Genomic DNA, 13,565 nt, shown 5'->3' with positions numbered 1-13,565 from the left:
GGCAAATGATTTCTAAAGCATTCCACATGCCATCAGACCGTCTAGCGTGACTGTGGTCATCTCAGGAACAAAAGCAAAACAATTCAGAGAGCAGTGTGGCCCTGGGGCCCGCCCACCCACACCCACGTATTGTACATACCGGGCGTGGCCATCAAGTTAAGGAATGGGCAGATAAGTTCACTCTCAAAGAACCGATGTTTTCAGTCATTCAAATTACATTCCAAAACCTGTTTTACATTCTCTACCATTTGACTTATTTTCAAATAACTTGCAGAGTATACAGAAATCCTGCTACATTTTATATAATATTTAGGTGGACTGTCATTTTATAAATCATAGCTTGAAAATCTCCAAAGTAGCTTAGTGAGGCTTGCCACAGTGCCAGTGCCCATGGAGCAGCTGTAATCTTTTGCTTCCTGTAACCACTGTCCCACCAGTCTGACTGCTGCCTTGGTCTTCACCCAGCAGTTACTTTGCAGTCTGCTTGGGTGGAGACCAGCTGGTCTGAAGTGCACTGGGTAAACTAAGCATCCTTTCAGGACATGCTGAGCCTTGCCTGCCAGTCAGCGGAAGGTCCTGCTTCCCTTCCCCGGCCCCGTGAAGGCCCGCACGGTGAAGAGCACAGAGCGTGCATGCGTTCAGTCACGTCGCTAACCAACCCTCAGGTCTCCCAAAGCCACCCCAAAGCCGCCTGCCGCCACCTCATCAGTGCCACCCACAAACCCTCCCAGCTCTAAGTGAAAGAAGAAACATGTTGCTGCTCCCCAGATGCAGGCACTGCTCCCCATCTTTGAACACGTACTGGATTTTCCAACTAATAACTGTCCAAAGCCTCAAAAAACAAAAACCTAAGATTAATTATCCAGCTTTACTGTCATCAGCAAGAAGTCAGTCTTTTTCTCAGTTATTTTCCTGTTAGCTGTTAAATTTATTTCATAAAAAAATGTTCGGACTTGTATCCTTCTGAAGTATATAAAATTTTCAGGAAAAAAAAAAACGCGTTTGCTTTTTGCTTTTCCTTGTATTACTGGATACCTGAGGTAGTTGAGTAAAAAAATGCACATTTAATGCCCCTGCCAACACCATTCAGCACTTCCCTTATGTTACTCATGTTAGTGTCAGATAAAAATAAAACCGAGAACAATTTTTTTGATGCTAATGGCTTAACCTTTTAGTTTCTGTGATTATTCCGATTCAATTTTAGCAGTTGTATTTAGGAGCAATCTATTTTTAAAGTCTGATGAGTTTAGCGAGTAGGCTGATTTCCGGCATTCTCAGGGAGCACACGGAGAAACCGAGGCTGGCTGTTAACGTGTGAGACTACGACACAGGGAAGTGCGGAGCTCTCCTCTCCCACCCCTCCCCCCATTCATTTTTTTAAAGCTGGGTGTCACATATTTCAGAGAGCATCAAGTACACATTCTCACAGAGACAGGAGTTCACAAGTTGCCTGGTCCTCAGAAACAACTGGCTGGGTACAGACTTGTGCGTGGAGTCTGGAGAGGGGTCGGCGGTCTGTCTTTGGTCTGGCGTCTGCCTCTGCGGGGCTGGGGCCTGAGCCGTCACTTCCGCCGTGACTGCGATGGTCCGCTCTGCAGAGCCTTTTGCTGTTGGTGCTGCTTTACCTGAGTCAGAATTTCCTGAATTTTTCTCTGGGCAACCTGCAGAAGGATAGAACTTTGAAAACTGGACCTGATCAAAAGTCACAAGTTATTTCACTCGTCCCATGTCAGTAACTTCACATAGCATCCATTTTCACATGGAGGACACACTACCAAAGGCTTGCTACTACACTGAAATTGCCTGCTGTAAGGGAGTGTAACAGTGTAAAGCATCAGATAACTGGCAACATTTGTATGGGGTGGAAGTGCCCAAGGAGACAGTTGCTTCCATTTGCTTATCACGGTACAGCCCACTTGCCTGGCAAGCGTAGAAGTGACCAGTTATTTTGACAACAACTTGGTCATTCTCATCAGGTGTCTGGTCACGAGGTACAACTACTTCCGCACTTGACAAATTCTGGAGCTCATTCACCTGCAAGAGATGAAGAGAAATGATGTCAAATGGACTTTTTAGAAAGCCTTCAATTCTCTAGTGCTTACTGCATACCAGACATCAGAAGCTTCGTGTCACACACTTACCATTCGGACAGTGTTGTCTTCACTGGGGATCACTAAAGCAAAGGCTCCCCAAAAGAAAGAGGTCTGCCCAGAGTCTTAAAGCAAAAGGCACACCAGGGTTTGAACCCTCAAATGTCTTACCCCTTAAATGTATGGTCTGTCTCAGTGACTTCAACATTTTAAATACCTTTGAAAATGGCTTAGCCTTTGTATTAGAGAAGAAGCCACTGACTCATTTTGTAGCTAAAGAGGAGCGAGCGGTTTCACTTCGGGAGGTGACTGAAGCCCAAGCTGTTAGCGACAGGAGGAGCGCGGTGCCCCTTGCAGGTGGTATACGTCCTAATGCAGAGTGGTCCCAGGACCTCTGCCACGCCCCTCCGCACAGGTCTGGCTGTGGTACTTACCGTTTTGCCTCCTTTTCCGATCACCCTGCCGGCAGCAAAGGATGGCACTCGGATGTGAGCTTCAAGCTTTACCTCCTCTTTAGGGCTGACGAAGTTCTCTTCTTTAATCTTGCCATAAATTCTTCCCTGAGCCTGCAGACAACAACACAGCCCACCAGTGTCATGCATGTAGGAGGCGTGAGAGCTGATACCCGAGATGGCCTGACCCTGGTCAGGCTCGCATGTCGCAGGATCTGTATGCTGTGTGTAACATCACTGGAGAGTGAGCTTGGGGGGCCCTGGAACGGCAACCACGAACTCCAACACATCTTGGGTGAGGAAAATGTATGGCAGGAAAGAAAGGGCAGGCATATGCCCCTAACCAAATCGCCAGAGGAAGTTAGCAGTCAGCCTAACATCTGTGGGGGCGAGTGGCCACTGCACTGGAATCCTGAAAGGTAAACCTCTCTTGCTGGCTACAAGAATGAATCATCAGTCAACCATGCCCAGTGACAAAAATCCATGCTCGTGGCTAAAGGAGCCGAGAGGAAGCCTGCTGAGGTGAGGGGTGGGCACTGGGGGAGGCTCACTTGCTCCCCACGTCAAAGGCCAGTTGGAGTCTCCCTCACATTTGGTCCACCTTCCTGCTAACACGCCTGAAAGACAGGAATGTCTCCAGTACCTAGGCTGGCCTTGCCCTTGCCTGTGGACATTAGGGAGGGAGTCAGCAGGTGGGAGGTAACTGTCACCCTGCCTTTCAAGCAGATTTTATTTAAATATATATATTTTTTTCATCTTAACCAGGTGGTTTCTGCTTTGAACAAAAGGCTACAAGGTCTAGCCCACACACACATCAGTGGTGTTTTTTAGTCCAAACATCCCAATACCTAGTGCACAGAAACAAGTTATGGGTAAGAAACTAAGAAATGCAACCCACTGGTATGCGCAAAATCTGGCCTTGGGAGAGGTTCTGATGAAGGAGCCTGGGCAACTCCTCTGGCAGGACACAGACCCAGCAGGTAAGTGCAAGAAACATGATAGGAAACAGCCCAGAACAGGCCATGGAAAGTTACCCACTGGCATACATTTGGCATGGCTTGAGGGAAGACCAGGCTGAATCAGTTCACGTCATCCACTGGCAAATCCAAGCACCAGAACAGTGTGGGTCGAGCCGGGTTCGGTCGCCACACAAACTAGTGCACAATATGGAATGCCAAGGTGAGGTTGCCTGTACCAGATGTGACCATAGCGCTCAACCAGCATGCGTGAGGACCAGGAAGGGAGGGGATTGAGCCAGCAGGGGAATAAGGGAGGGTTCCTTTGCTGGACAGCTACTCCCACTGGAGAGCATGAGCTGGGATGGGGGCAGACCAGACTAAGCAGGGCTACAAGAACTGTGTGCCTCATGTGGACTAGATCAGGGAAAAGCCAGGCTGGGCTGATTATTCCTACTGGTGCAAACAAAATTAGAGTGGGTGAGGGTTGTTTGGGCTTAACCACAGCATGCGCTGGCAGAAGCTGGCACTGGGGGCTAGTTTTGTCAAGTCAAACCACAGAACTGCCTGGAGAGAGCATAATCTGGGAGTGGGAGAGGCCTGGGAGGGAAATAGTGGGCTCCTCCCTCTTGGGTTACCACTCCCACAGGAGGGCATGAAAACCAGGACAGGGGCTGGGGTGGAATGGAGTGTGCGACAGACTGGACTACTGCCACACATACTGGCAAACCATTGTAGGGGGCGGACCTGGTGGGGATTCTTGTAGGTCACTCCAACTAGGCTGCAGCTCCCACTTGTTTATGCGAGGGCCGAGTATGTGCTGGGCAGAACCAGAATGGACTGCAACACCCATTGGTTCCAGTGGAAGTCTGGACTGAAAACAGCACCAACTCAGTGATCGCAACCACCAGCTGATCAGGGCAATGGACTGTGCCAGGCCCTGTTCCTGCTAGTACATATAAGAATCTGGTCTGAGAACACCTCAGACAAAGTTTCTTTGGGGTTCTCTCCAATTGAAATGCTGGACTCAGAACCCAAACCAAGAAAAGAGAGAAGACAGAACAGGTCAATCAACCATCTCAGCTATATGTTGGCAGTGAAAATACAGGGCAAACAGAGACTTTATGAGGGACTATGTCAAGTGGCAAGATTGGCAGCAATTCCTAACTGGTGAACTATCAAAACCACCTGAGCAAGAACCTCAGAGCATACCCTACATCCAGGACTTGGAGAGGGTGGGAAATCGGGTGGGCCTTCTCCCTTAATTCCCCCCTTTAAACATGAAGGAAACAATATGGAAATAATAGTCTTACCCACTTTCCTATAGCCCTTGACCCTTTTTACCCTAATTAACTATGAAAGATTGTCAAAAAAAAAAAAAGAAAGAAAGAAACTAAGAAACGCAAACAAGATTCTTGAGAAATATGGCTTCGAGGATCCACTATGCCTTTGATCTCTGAAAGAAACTATCCCTTGGATCACGTGCTGAGAGTCAGTCATTATGGTAACTGTGAAACACAGCTATCTAGGAAGGCAATTTTGAATTTCCCACCTTGCAGGCATTCTCAATTATAGGATAACAACTTCAGTCAGTGTTTTTGACTTTGTTTTTGTTTTTTAAATAAAGCTCAGTGTTGAGATCAAATGGACCCTTCCTGAGGTCTACCCCTGAAGAATGTTGGCCGTGGTGCAGGCAGGTGCAGACAGCGGCTTCCAGCATCTTGGACATGGCCGCCACGAGGTTGCCACCAGAGAGCGCACACACTGCTTCACCCACCCGGGAGCCGCGCCCGCCCACCACACTGCCACACTGCCTCCCATTACCCCTGCAAAGGCAGCTCAGCTACTTTAGAGTTTCAATGACTGAAGGGGGAAAAAAAGTGATGTTCTACAAAATGGGGTGGAGAAGGATGGAGGCATGGGCAGCAGCCATGGTAACCAATGGAGGCCTCAGAGGTGCGTAGCTGAGCTGTTGGGCAGCTCCCAAGGTGAGGAAGAATCATATACCCAGAGGTCACTTTTATCTAAGACAAGACATCCGCACTGAGCTTGATGGCTGAAATCCTAGAAACATGAAGTGTACTTAGCAGGGCCTGAGAGACTGGCCAAATCAGCCACACCACCACCAGCACAGCCACACTTGGTGGCTGCTGTGTGAGCATGTAGCCGATGCAAACCTTTCAGCTGCCCACACCTGCAGGGACTGGTCCCCATTCTATATCTCTTTGAAAGGCAGTGCAACAGAGAGAGGAGAGACCATCCAAGTGCTGGTTTATTCTACAAACGGCAGGCCTGGGCCAGGATGAAGCCTTTATACCCACATGAGTGGCAGGGAAGCAGGCCCTTGACTGCACCTTCTGCCAAGGTCTCAGTCACATGAGCAGGAATCAACCAAAGGCAGTATGGCGGGATCCTGGACTGATAGGGGATGCCAGTGGCTTAGCCCAGTGTGCTACAGTGATACCTTTTATTAGTTTTGATAGCATTTAATCTCCCAAGTGTTTTTTATTTATTTGGGAAACAGACCTCTCTATTGACTGGTTCATTCCTCAAAACCCAGCAATGACTCCAAGGCCATGCTAGACTGCCTCCCACATGTGGGGCAGGGAGCCAGTCACTTGAGCCTCACTCACTGCCTCCCAGGCTGCTCATCAGCAGGAAGTTGGATCCGAAGTAGAAGAGCTGGGAGTCAGAGTGCACTGGGGTCAGGGATGCATGGGTAAGGGCTGTCAGTTAGTCCCAGGCTTACCAAGGGGTACTTCGATGCTGCATTAGGGAACCCGAGTGACAGTGGGGGTATCCTGGGACGTTTCCAAGGCACAGTCAGGCCGCCTTCAATTTCAGCCTGAAGGTCTCACCTTCATGTACAGTAACAGGACAGCTGGGTAAGTTTACCTTTGAGAGGGAGCCCAGTCCTCCTACAACCTCCAGGGCAATCCTCGAACGGAAAGGTTTTTCTTTTGAACTGTAACTTGGGGTGTGGGACTACCATGCTATGCTCTTAGGTCAAAGTTCCACGTATCCTTTCTACTTACTAGACATACTTTAGGGAGATGCTGAGTTAGACAGTCCCTGAGAGAAACCACAGTCCCCTGTACCCTCTTGTGGCCCGTGCACAGCTGAGAGCATATACCTTGAACTGCGCCTCTGGGGGTCCCGTGATGATCACCATCCGCACCTTAGCATCTGGGGCCTCGGCAGGCGCGATCTGTGGGGAACCCATTGAAAAGGGTTAGGTTAGGACATGGAACAGCTGAGTGCAGGCTCCTGGGTTTAGCTGTGCTGGCGTTTCCCCTGCTCAGATGCTCAAGAACAGAGTCTACAGGCTGACTGGTACATATACCATGTCCCTATGAGTAGGCTCCGCACAAACAAATGCTCAAGAGCCACTGTTTTATGCAGCACCGTGCTTGGTCCCTGCTGTGGCAGGCCTCCTAGGCCAACCATAACATGATGCAGCCTTCTGCAGCCGTCAGCTGCTTAGCTGACAACACACACACGCTATGTGGTCCCCGGCTGTCCCTTCAGCCTCAGTGGGCCAGAAGCAACACCTTGAAGCAGCTGACAGGGCCACTTGGGCCAGCCCAGCCCTGCGGGAAGGTGTGCTGGGATGAACCAGGCCACCTCACTGCCCTGGCCACTCACATAGGTTAAGCCACAGCTTACCCAGCCATACCTGACAACCATCATGCGACAAGTAGAGCCATGCTGCCAGAATGTGTACAGGGAGTTGGTGAGCAATACCTTTATGGAGGCTCCCGCGAAGCGAGAAAGCTGTTTGATGTGCTGGCCCTGTTTGCCGATTATGGCGCCCACCGAGAGTGCTGGGATGAATAGATGCACTGTCTCCGTCTCCGACTGCTGGGACAAGAGAAAACCGGCATATGCTTATCTGCCACAGACCCCACTTCTTGCTGTGGCAGCCCTCGGGACAGACACATCTTCCCATAGCAGCCACGTTTTCTGTGTTACAGAAAATGACCATAAGTTTGTCTAGCAGGTACAGAAGAAGTCGTATCTTCATTCTGAAAGCATCAGTATGAAAATTTCACTTTTTCATTTTCTTTAAATCTAAAATGTCATGATAGATCGAAAAGACATGGAAACATTACAAAGGTTAAGCCTGCTACGATGGGATGCAAGACTCTCATAATTTTCTGATTGCGTCAATGGCATTCTGGGATCCACGCCAACAGACGTGGCCACATCCCAAGACTCCAGCTCCACACCTTGCCCAGGGAGGTTTCACTTCTTAAACACGCCTTCACAGTAAGTCATTCACCAAGAGCTACACTTACGAATCTCACTACGTGAGAGTGGATCTCATGGGAACTCCTCACTGCTATGCGATGCTTCTCACTAGAGCCCCAGGCATGACACCTGCTCCCTCATGCCTTCTGCATCTGCCTTCCCTTCATACTTCACTCACGCCCGCACCAGATGCTTCCAGGTGCTTTCATCTGCACACCTCCTGGTCTTCCCCACCCTGTCCTGCAATCATTGATCTGGACTGGAGCACAGCTTTACTCAACACAACAAGCAGTTCTCACTGCCTGTTCAAGGTGCGATGCTGATTTTGGTGAGCTAAAATAAACAGCACAGATATTTGTGCAATTTACATGTTGCTTTACCTTTCAGTAAACAGAAAAACAGTACCAAGGGTATGTTCATTCCAAGAATGCATTCCCAGAGATATTTTAAGATAAGCCACAACTGGGCCCAGCGGCGTGGCCTAGCTGCTGAAGTCCTCACCTTGAACGCCCCGGGATCCCATATGGGTGCCGGTTCTAATCCCAGCAATTCCACTTCCCATCCAGCTCCCTGCTTGTGGCCTGGGAAAGCACTCAAGGACAGCCCAAAGCTTTGGGACCCAGCACCCGCATGGGAGACCTGGAAGAGGTTTCTGGTTCCCGGCTTCGGATTGGCACAGCACTGGCCGTTGCGCTCACTTGAGGAGTGAATCATCGGACGGAAGATCTTCCTCTCCTTCTCTCCTCCTCTCTGTATATCTGACTTTGTAATAAAATCTTTTTTTTTTAAAGATTTATTTTATTTTTATTGGAAAGGCAGATATACAGAGAGGAAGATCTTCCGTCCAATGATTCACTCCCCAGGTGGCTACAACGGCCGGAGCTGTGCCAATCCGAAGCCAGGATCCAGGAACTTCTTCCAGGTCTCCCACGTGGGTGCAGGGTCCCAAAGCCTTGGGCCATCCTCAACTGCTTTCCCAGGACACAGGCAGGAAGCTGGATGGGAAGTGGGGCTTCCGGGATTAGAACTGGCGCCCATATGGGATCCCGGGCGTGCAAGGCGAGGACCTTAACCACTGTGCCACCGCGCCGGGCCCAAAATAAATAAATCTTAAAAAAAAAAAAGATAAGCCACAACTGAATAAACTAAACTAAGGCATAATCTGCCTTTCGAAACACTGCTTACACCCAATTTGCTGGTAACATTTCTGGAGACTTCAGGAGATATTTCCCATGAACACTTGGTAAGAAACACTTCACAGGATTCTCTCTTGAATGTTCTCTCTCTTATTTCAAGCATGTGACGCAGTCAGTAGAACCAGCTTTGGGATTTGTATTGGGTGTGGAAATAAAGTATGCACTTGGTCCTTGTCCAACAGTGACATCACTGCTCAAAACTTCCAGCAGCAGGAACACTTCCATCTCGCAGGTATCACTGGGAGCAGGCCTGATAGCAGGGTTAGGGCTAGGGTTTATGGCGGACAGCAGGGCCGTTGCAGCTGAGCCTCAGAGACAGCTGCAGGCGGTGTGCCCGGCACAGAGGCCTAAGCACTGCTCCACGGGCCATGCATACTCACACTACTTGGCACAACGGTCAACCATGTATGTTGGCGCTCTCTTCCTTGTCTCATGCTCTCACCCACCTATGACATTTACACATCAAACCAATCTCACTCAAAAAGGTTCTGTTGAAAATACTTCCTAGAACTTCCCTTGTCTAAACTTTGTAAGAAAGCCTCAACCCTTATCATCTTAACAGTTTACCTAAATTTTTTTAAAAAAGAAAAAAATCATTTTCCTCCAAAAATTTCTTTAAAAAATTATAGTTCAAGAGTGTAACCTCGTATCAAAACATCTGTCTAGCAATCACTGAAAATCAGGAAACCTGACCCTGAGCACGACCAACTATTTTTTAGAAGTGCCAAATTCCAATGATTTTGGTAGCCGGTTCTTTGAAGTGAAATGCTCATGAAGATGGACAAAGCCAGGGGAAACCAGATAGGAAACAGGTAGTGGCATGCCATGTCGCTGCTGAGGCTTCCCCTGCCACGTCACCCAGGAACCACACAAGCGTGGCGGTTTCCCTAATGTGCAGTGTCCATACTTCCAGGGATGCATGGGCTGCATTTTTCTGGCACCAAATAAGCCCGTCAATTCCACTGTCCACCAGTGTTTTTAAGCACCCTGACCGTCCCCACATGGTAGACAGTATGCCCTCTGGAGACCACAGCTAATTGATTTCTCCCACACGACTTCGGTTGTTTCATGCCATGCTCTGACCTCACCTCCTTATCAATCTGTGTATGCTTGCTCAGGCTCTTACACGAGAAGCAGAACTGCCAAGTCAAAGGACGTAGGCACATTCAGAAGGGATAGCCCTCACGCAATCACACAGCGGGCTCTGCTCAGACCGCACACGGTTCCGGTTCAGACGCCGCCTCTGAGGACTATACTTCACAGGCGGGAGGGGTGCGCAGACACCACACAGCAAGACCACTTTCTGAGCTCCTGCCCCAGTGAGGTGCCCGGTGTGCCGACCCAGCTGAGAGAGGCCACTGACACAGATGAGAGGCTGGGAGAGGTCCAGCAGGCTGCCTAGTCACGTGCTGGCTGGACACCCAGCCAAGATCCAAATTTGGGCTTCTCTAGGTCTTAAGCCAGATCCACAGAACAATCCCAGTATGTGTCCTTTTCTCCACCAGAACAGCTGTGCTTTGATGCGTACCTAGAGCTGCCAGAATCGCACACAGGGCTCTTAAGAAAGCTGCCCAATGGAGCTCCCTCCCGAGGAGGGGCTGCCTTCCCTATCCTGTCACTCTGCCCTTGATGGGCCTTGGTATGACTTCCTGAGTCACAGGAAATGTCTTATGTGATGCTGGCAGAAGCTTTACATTTCGATCAGCATGCTGAAAACGGCATGCAAAGATGGCCCATTAAAACGGCCCTTACTTGAAAGAATGGGGATGACTAAAAATTGGGAATGGCACTGTTCAGACAAGGAACACTGTGTTTGATACACTTAGCGACTCAGAGGTCAACTTGGCAGTTAATGATCTCTGTTCAAGATTCCTTCCCATAATGATGTAACCGAATCTGTAAACAGCACCCTGTGTGTCCTGTACAAATACGTACAGAAATCTATACAACAGAACTGCCAGGTTGAAGAGTGTAAGCACTGGGCACTGGGACCAGCACAGCAGCACAGTATATTAATCTACCTGCAGTGCCGGCATCCTATATGGGTACCCATTTGAGTCCCAGTTGTTCCAGCTCCAATCCAGCTCCCTGCTGATGGCCCGGGAGTGAAGTCCTTGGGCCCTGAATCCACATGGGAGACCTGGAAAAAGCTCCTGGCTTTGGACCAGCCCGGCTCTGGCCATTGTGGTCATTTGGGGCTTGATTGACAAATGGAAAAATCTCTCTCTCCCTCTCTCTTTCAAGTAAAATATATCAAACCGCCTCTTTTTTTTTTTTAAAGATTTATTTATTTTTATTGGAAAGTCAGATCTACAGAAAAAAGGAGAAGCAGATCTTCTGTCCACTGGTTCACTGCCCCAAGTGGCCTTTAACAGCCAGAGATGAGCTGACCTGAAGCCAGGAGCCAGGAGCCTCCTCCAGGTCTCCTACGCGAGTGCAGGGACCGAAGGCTTTGGGCCGTCCTCCTCTGCTTTTCCAGGCCTCAAGCAGGATGGGAAGTGGAGCAGCTGGGATACAAATCTGCACTCATGAGAGATCCTAGCTCATGTCAGGAGAGAACTTTAACCAGTAGGCTTCTGTGCGAGGCCTGATCAGTTTTATTTTTTTATTGCAAAATCAGATATATAGAGGAGGAGAGACAGAGAGGAAGATCTTCCATCTGATGATTCATTCCCCAAGTGACCACAACGGCCAGAGCTGAGTCAGTCAGTAGCCTCCTCTGGGTCTCCCACGTGTGTGCAGGGTTCCAAGGCTTTGGGCTATCCTCAACTGCTTTCCCAGTTCACAAGCAGAGAGCTGGATGGGAAGCAGGGCTACCTGGATTAGAATCGGTATCTCTATGGGATCCCAGCACATTCAAGATGAGGACTTTAGCTGCTAAGCCACTACACCGAGTCCCAGCTTTATTTCTGAAAAGTAAGGCTAGACTTTAGATACTTTACGTCACTACAAAAACCCTGTGTCCTTCTAAACTATGCAGGCTCACAATTGCTTGGCTGGTTCGGTTGCAATAAAGACCTTGGTAATGGTCAGAGAAAATCTCATGTGTAACCTGCCCATAGTGCCCCTCGCTGTTTCACCAGGACTGTGTAATTGTTTTCTGAGACCTACTCCAGCAGGAATTTTATGCTGCTCACAAAACACAGATAAATCCAGAAAGACAAAACAAAGGCAGAAGCAATATGACCATGGGGCCTCAACAGTCAATAAGAACCCCAAACTGCTGCCTCTACACAAATTTGGTGCTGAGTTTCCAAGGAGCTAATAATAATATACATAAACCTGTTATATGATTCATCTATTCCTGCTTTTAAAAGATTTATTTATTCAGGCCTGGTGTGATAGCCTAGTGGATAAATCTTTGCCTTGCCAGCATCCCATATCGATACTGGGTCGTGTCTCAGCTGCTTCAAATCCCATCAAGCTCCCTGTCTGTGCTTGGGAAAGCAGTGGAGGACGGCCCAAAGTGTTGGGACCCTGCACCCGCGTGGGAGACCCAAAAGAGGCTCCTGGCTCAGTTAGGTCCAGCTGTTGTGGCCACTTGGGGAACAAATCAATGGACAAAACATCTTTCTATATTTCCTTCTTTTTGTAATTCTCACTTTCCAAAATCAATCAATTCACTCATTTTACTTGAAAGCAGAAGTTACAGACAGAAGGAGACTCAGGTCTTCCATCCACAGGTTCACTCCCCAAGTGGCAAGCACCGGAGCTGGGCTGGTGTAAAATCAAGAGCCAGGAGCTTCTTCTAGGTCTCCCAAGTGGGTACAGGGGTCTCAGAGACCTGTGTCTTACCTGGCTACTTTCCCAGGCCATTAGCAGGGCCTGGACAAAAGTGCAGTAGCCCAGACTCAACGTGTGCGCATACAGAATGTCTGTGTTGCAGGTGGAGGATTAGCTCACTGTGCCATGGCTCCAGCTACAGGCCATCCCCCACCCCCGCCAAAATATCTGCTTTCACTTGAAAGTTTCACAGAGAGGAGAGATGGTAAAATAGATTTTTCATCTGCTGGATCACTTCCCTAAAGGCTGCAACAGCTGAAGCCAGACACACCTTAAGCCATGAGCCTGAAGCTTCCCTCAGGTTTCCTATAGGGGTGCAGGGGCCCCAGGAACTTGGGTCATCTACTGCTGCTTTCCCAAGTATATCAGCAGGAAGCTGGACTGGAAGTGAAGCAGCCAAGACTCAAACTGGTGCCCATTTGGGATGCTGGCACTGCTAGCAGAGGTTTAAGCCACTATTCCATGGTGCCAGCCCCATGATTTATCTCTTCTCTAAGAGGAAAACCTATTCATGAGCTTTTAACACTGACTCCAGAGGACACCGCTGTCATAGCTGCCAGCTTAAAAGCAGCTGTGGGGTCGCAGTAGCTCAAAAGCTCAACCCCTGTGGAGCTGCATCGGTCTGGGGGCAAGGAAGGCCAGGACTCCAGACACGCAGGGCAGAAACTAAGAGGACTTACCCCTCAGGCTGTCAGTGTTTCTGTTCTGTTGATTTGGGGGAAGTGGAGGAAATGAGAGGAGATAAATCCAGTGTGCAGTTAAGGATGCATTTCAGAAAAACGTCAGAAAAAAAATGTAACAAGACAACAGAATCAAAAGAGTTTTCCAAACTTTTAG

The 13,565-nt window shown here is 49.0% G+C and overlaps 1 protein-coding gene across 3 annotated transcripts in view; it reads right to left on the bottom strand.

The window, feature by feature from the left end:
• Positions 1-912: 912 nt before the first annotated feature.
• The window catches only part of IGF2BP3 (insulin like growth factor 2 mRNA binding protein 3), a 106,839-nt gene continuing 94,186 nt past the window's right edge, over positions 913-13,565 (bottom strand). For 2 of the 3 annotated variants that reach the window (XM_040964976.1, XM_040964977.1), the window contains 6 exons: positions 10,074-10,084; positions 7,243-7,385; positions 6,632-6,706; positions 2,525-2,656; positions 1,921-2,034; positions 913-1,661 (listed from right to left, as the gene is read on the bottom strand). In XM_040964976.1, coding sequence (XP_040820910.1) covers positions 1,563-1,661; positions 1,921-2,034; positions 2,525-2,656; positions 6,632-6,706; positions 7,243-7,385; positions 10,074-10,084 — 574 coding nt within the window. In that variant the 3' untranslated portion in view covers positions 913-1,562. The remainder of the gene's footprint in view (positions 1,662-1,920; positions 2,035-2,524; positions 2,657-6,631; positions 6,707-7,242; positions 7,386-10,073; positions 10,085-13,565) is intronic. The other variant, XM_040964978.1, reaches the window with a different exon arrangement.

Source organism: Ochotona curzoniae, unplaced genomic scaffold (genome assembly GCF_017591425.1).
Source record: "Ochotona curzoniae isolate NIBS_2020 unplaced genomic scaffold, NIBS_Ocur_1.0 scaffold_3835, whole genome shotgun sequence".
In the NCBI taxonomy this organism is placed as follows: domain Eukaryota; kingdom Metazoa; phylum Chordata; class Mammalia; order Lagomorpha; family Ochotonidae; genus Ochotona; species Ochotona curzoniae.
The sequence above is the reverse complement of the archived record's forward strand: the minus strand, read 5'-3'. Positions and strand labels throughout refer to the sequence as shown.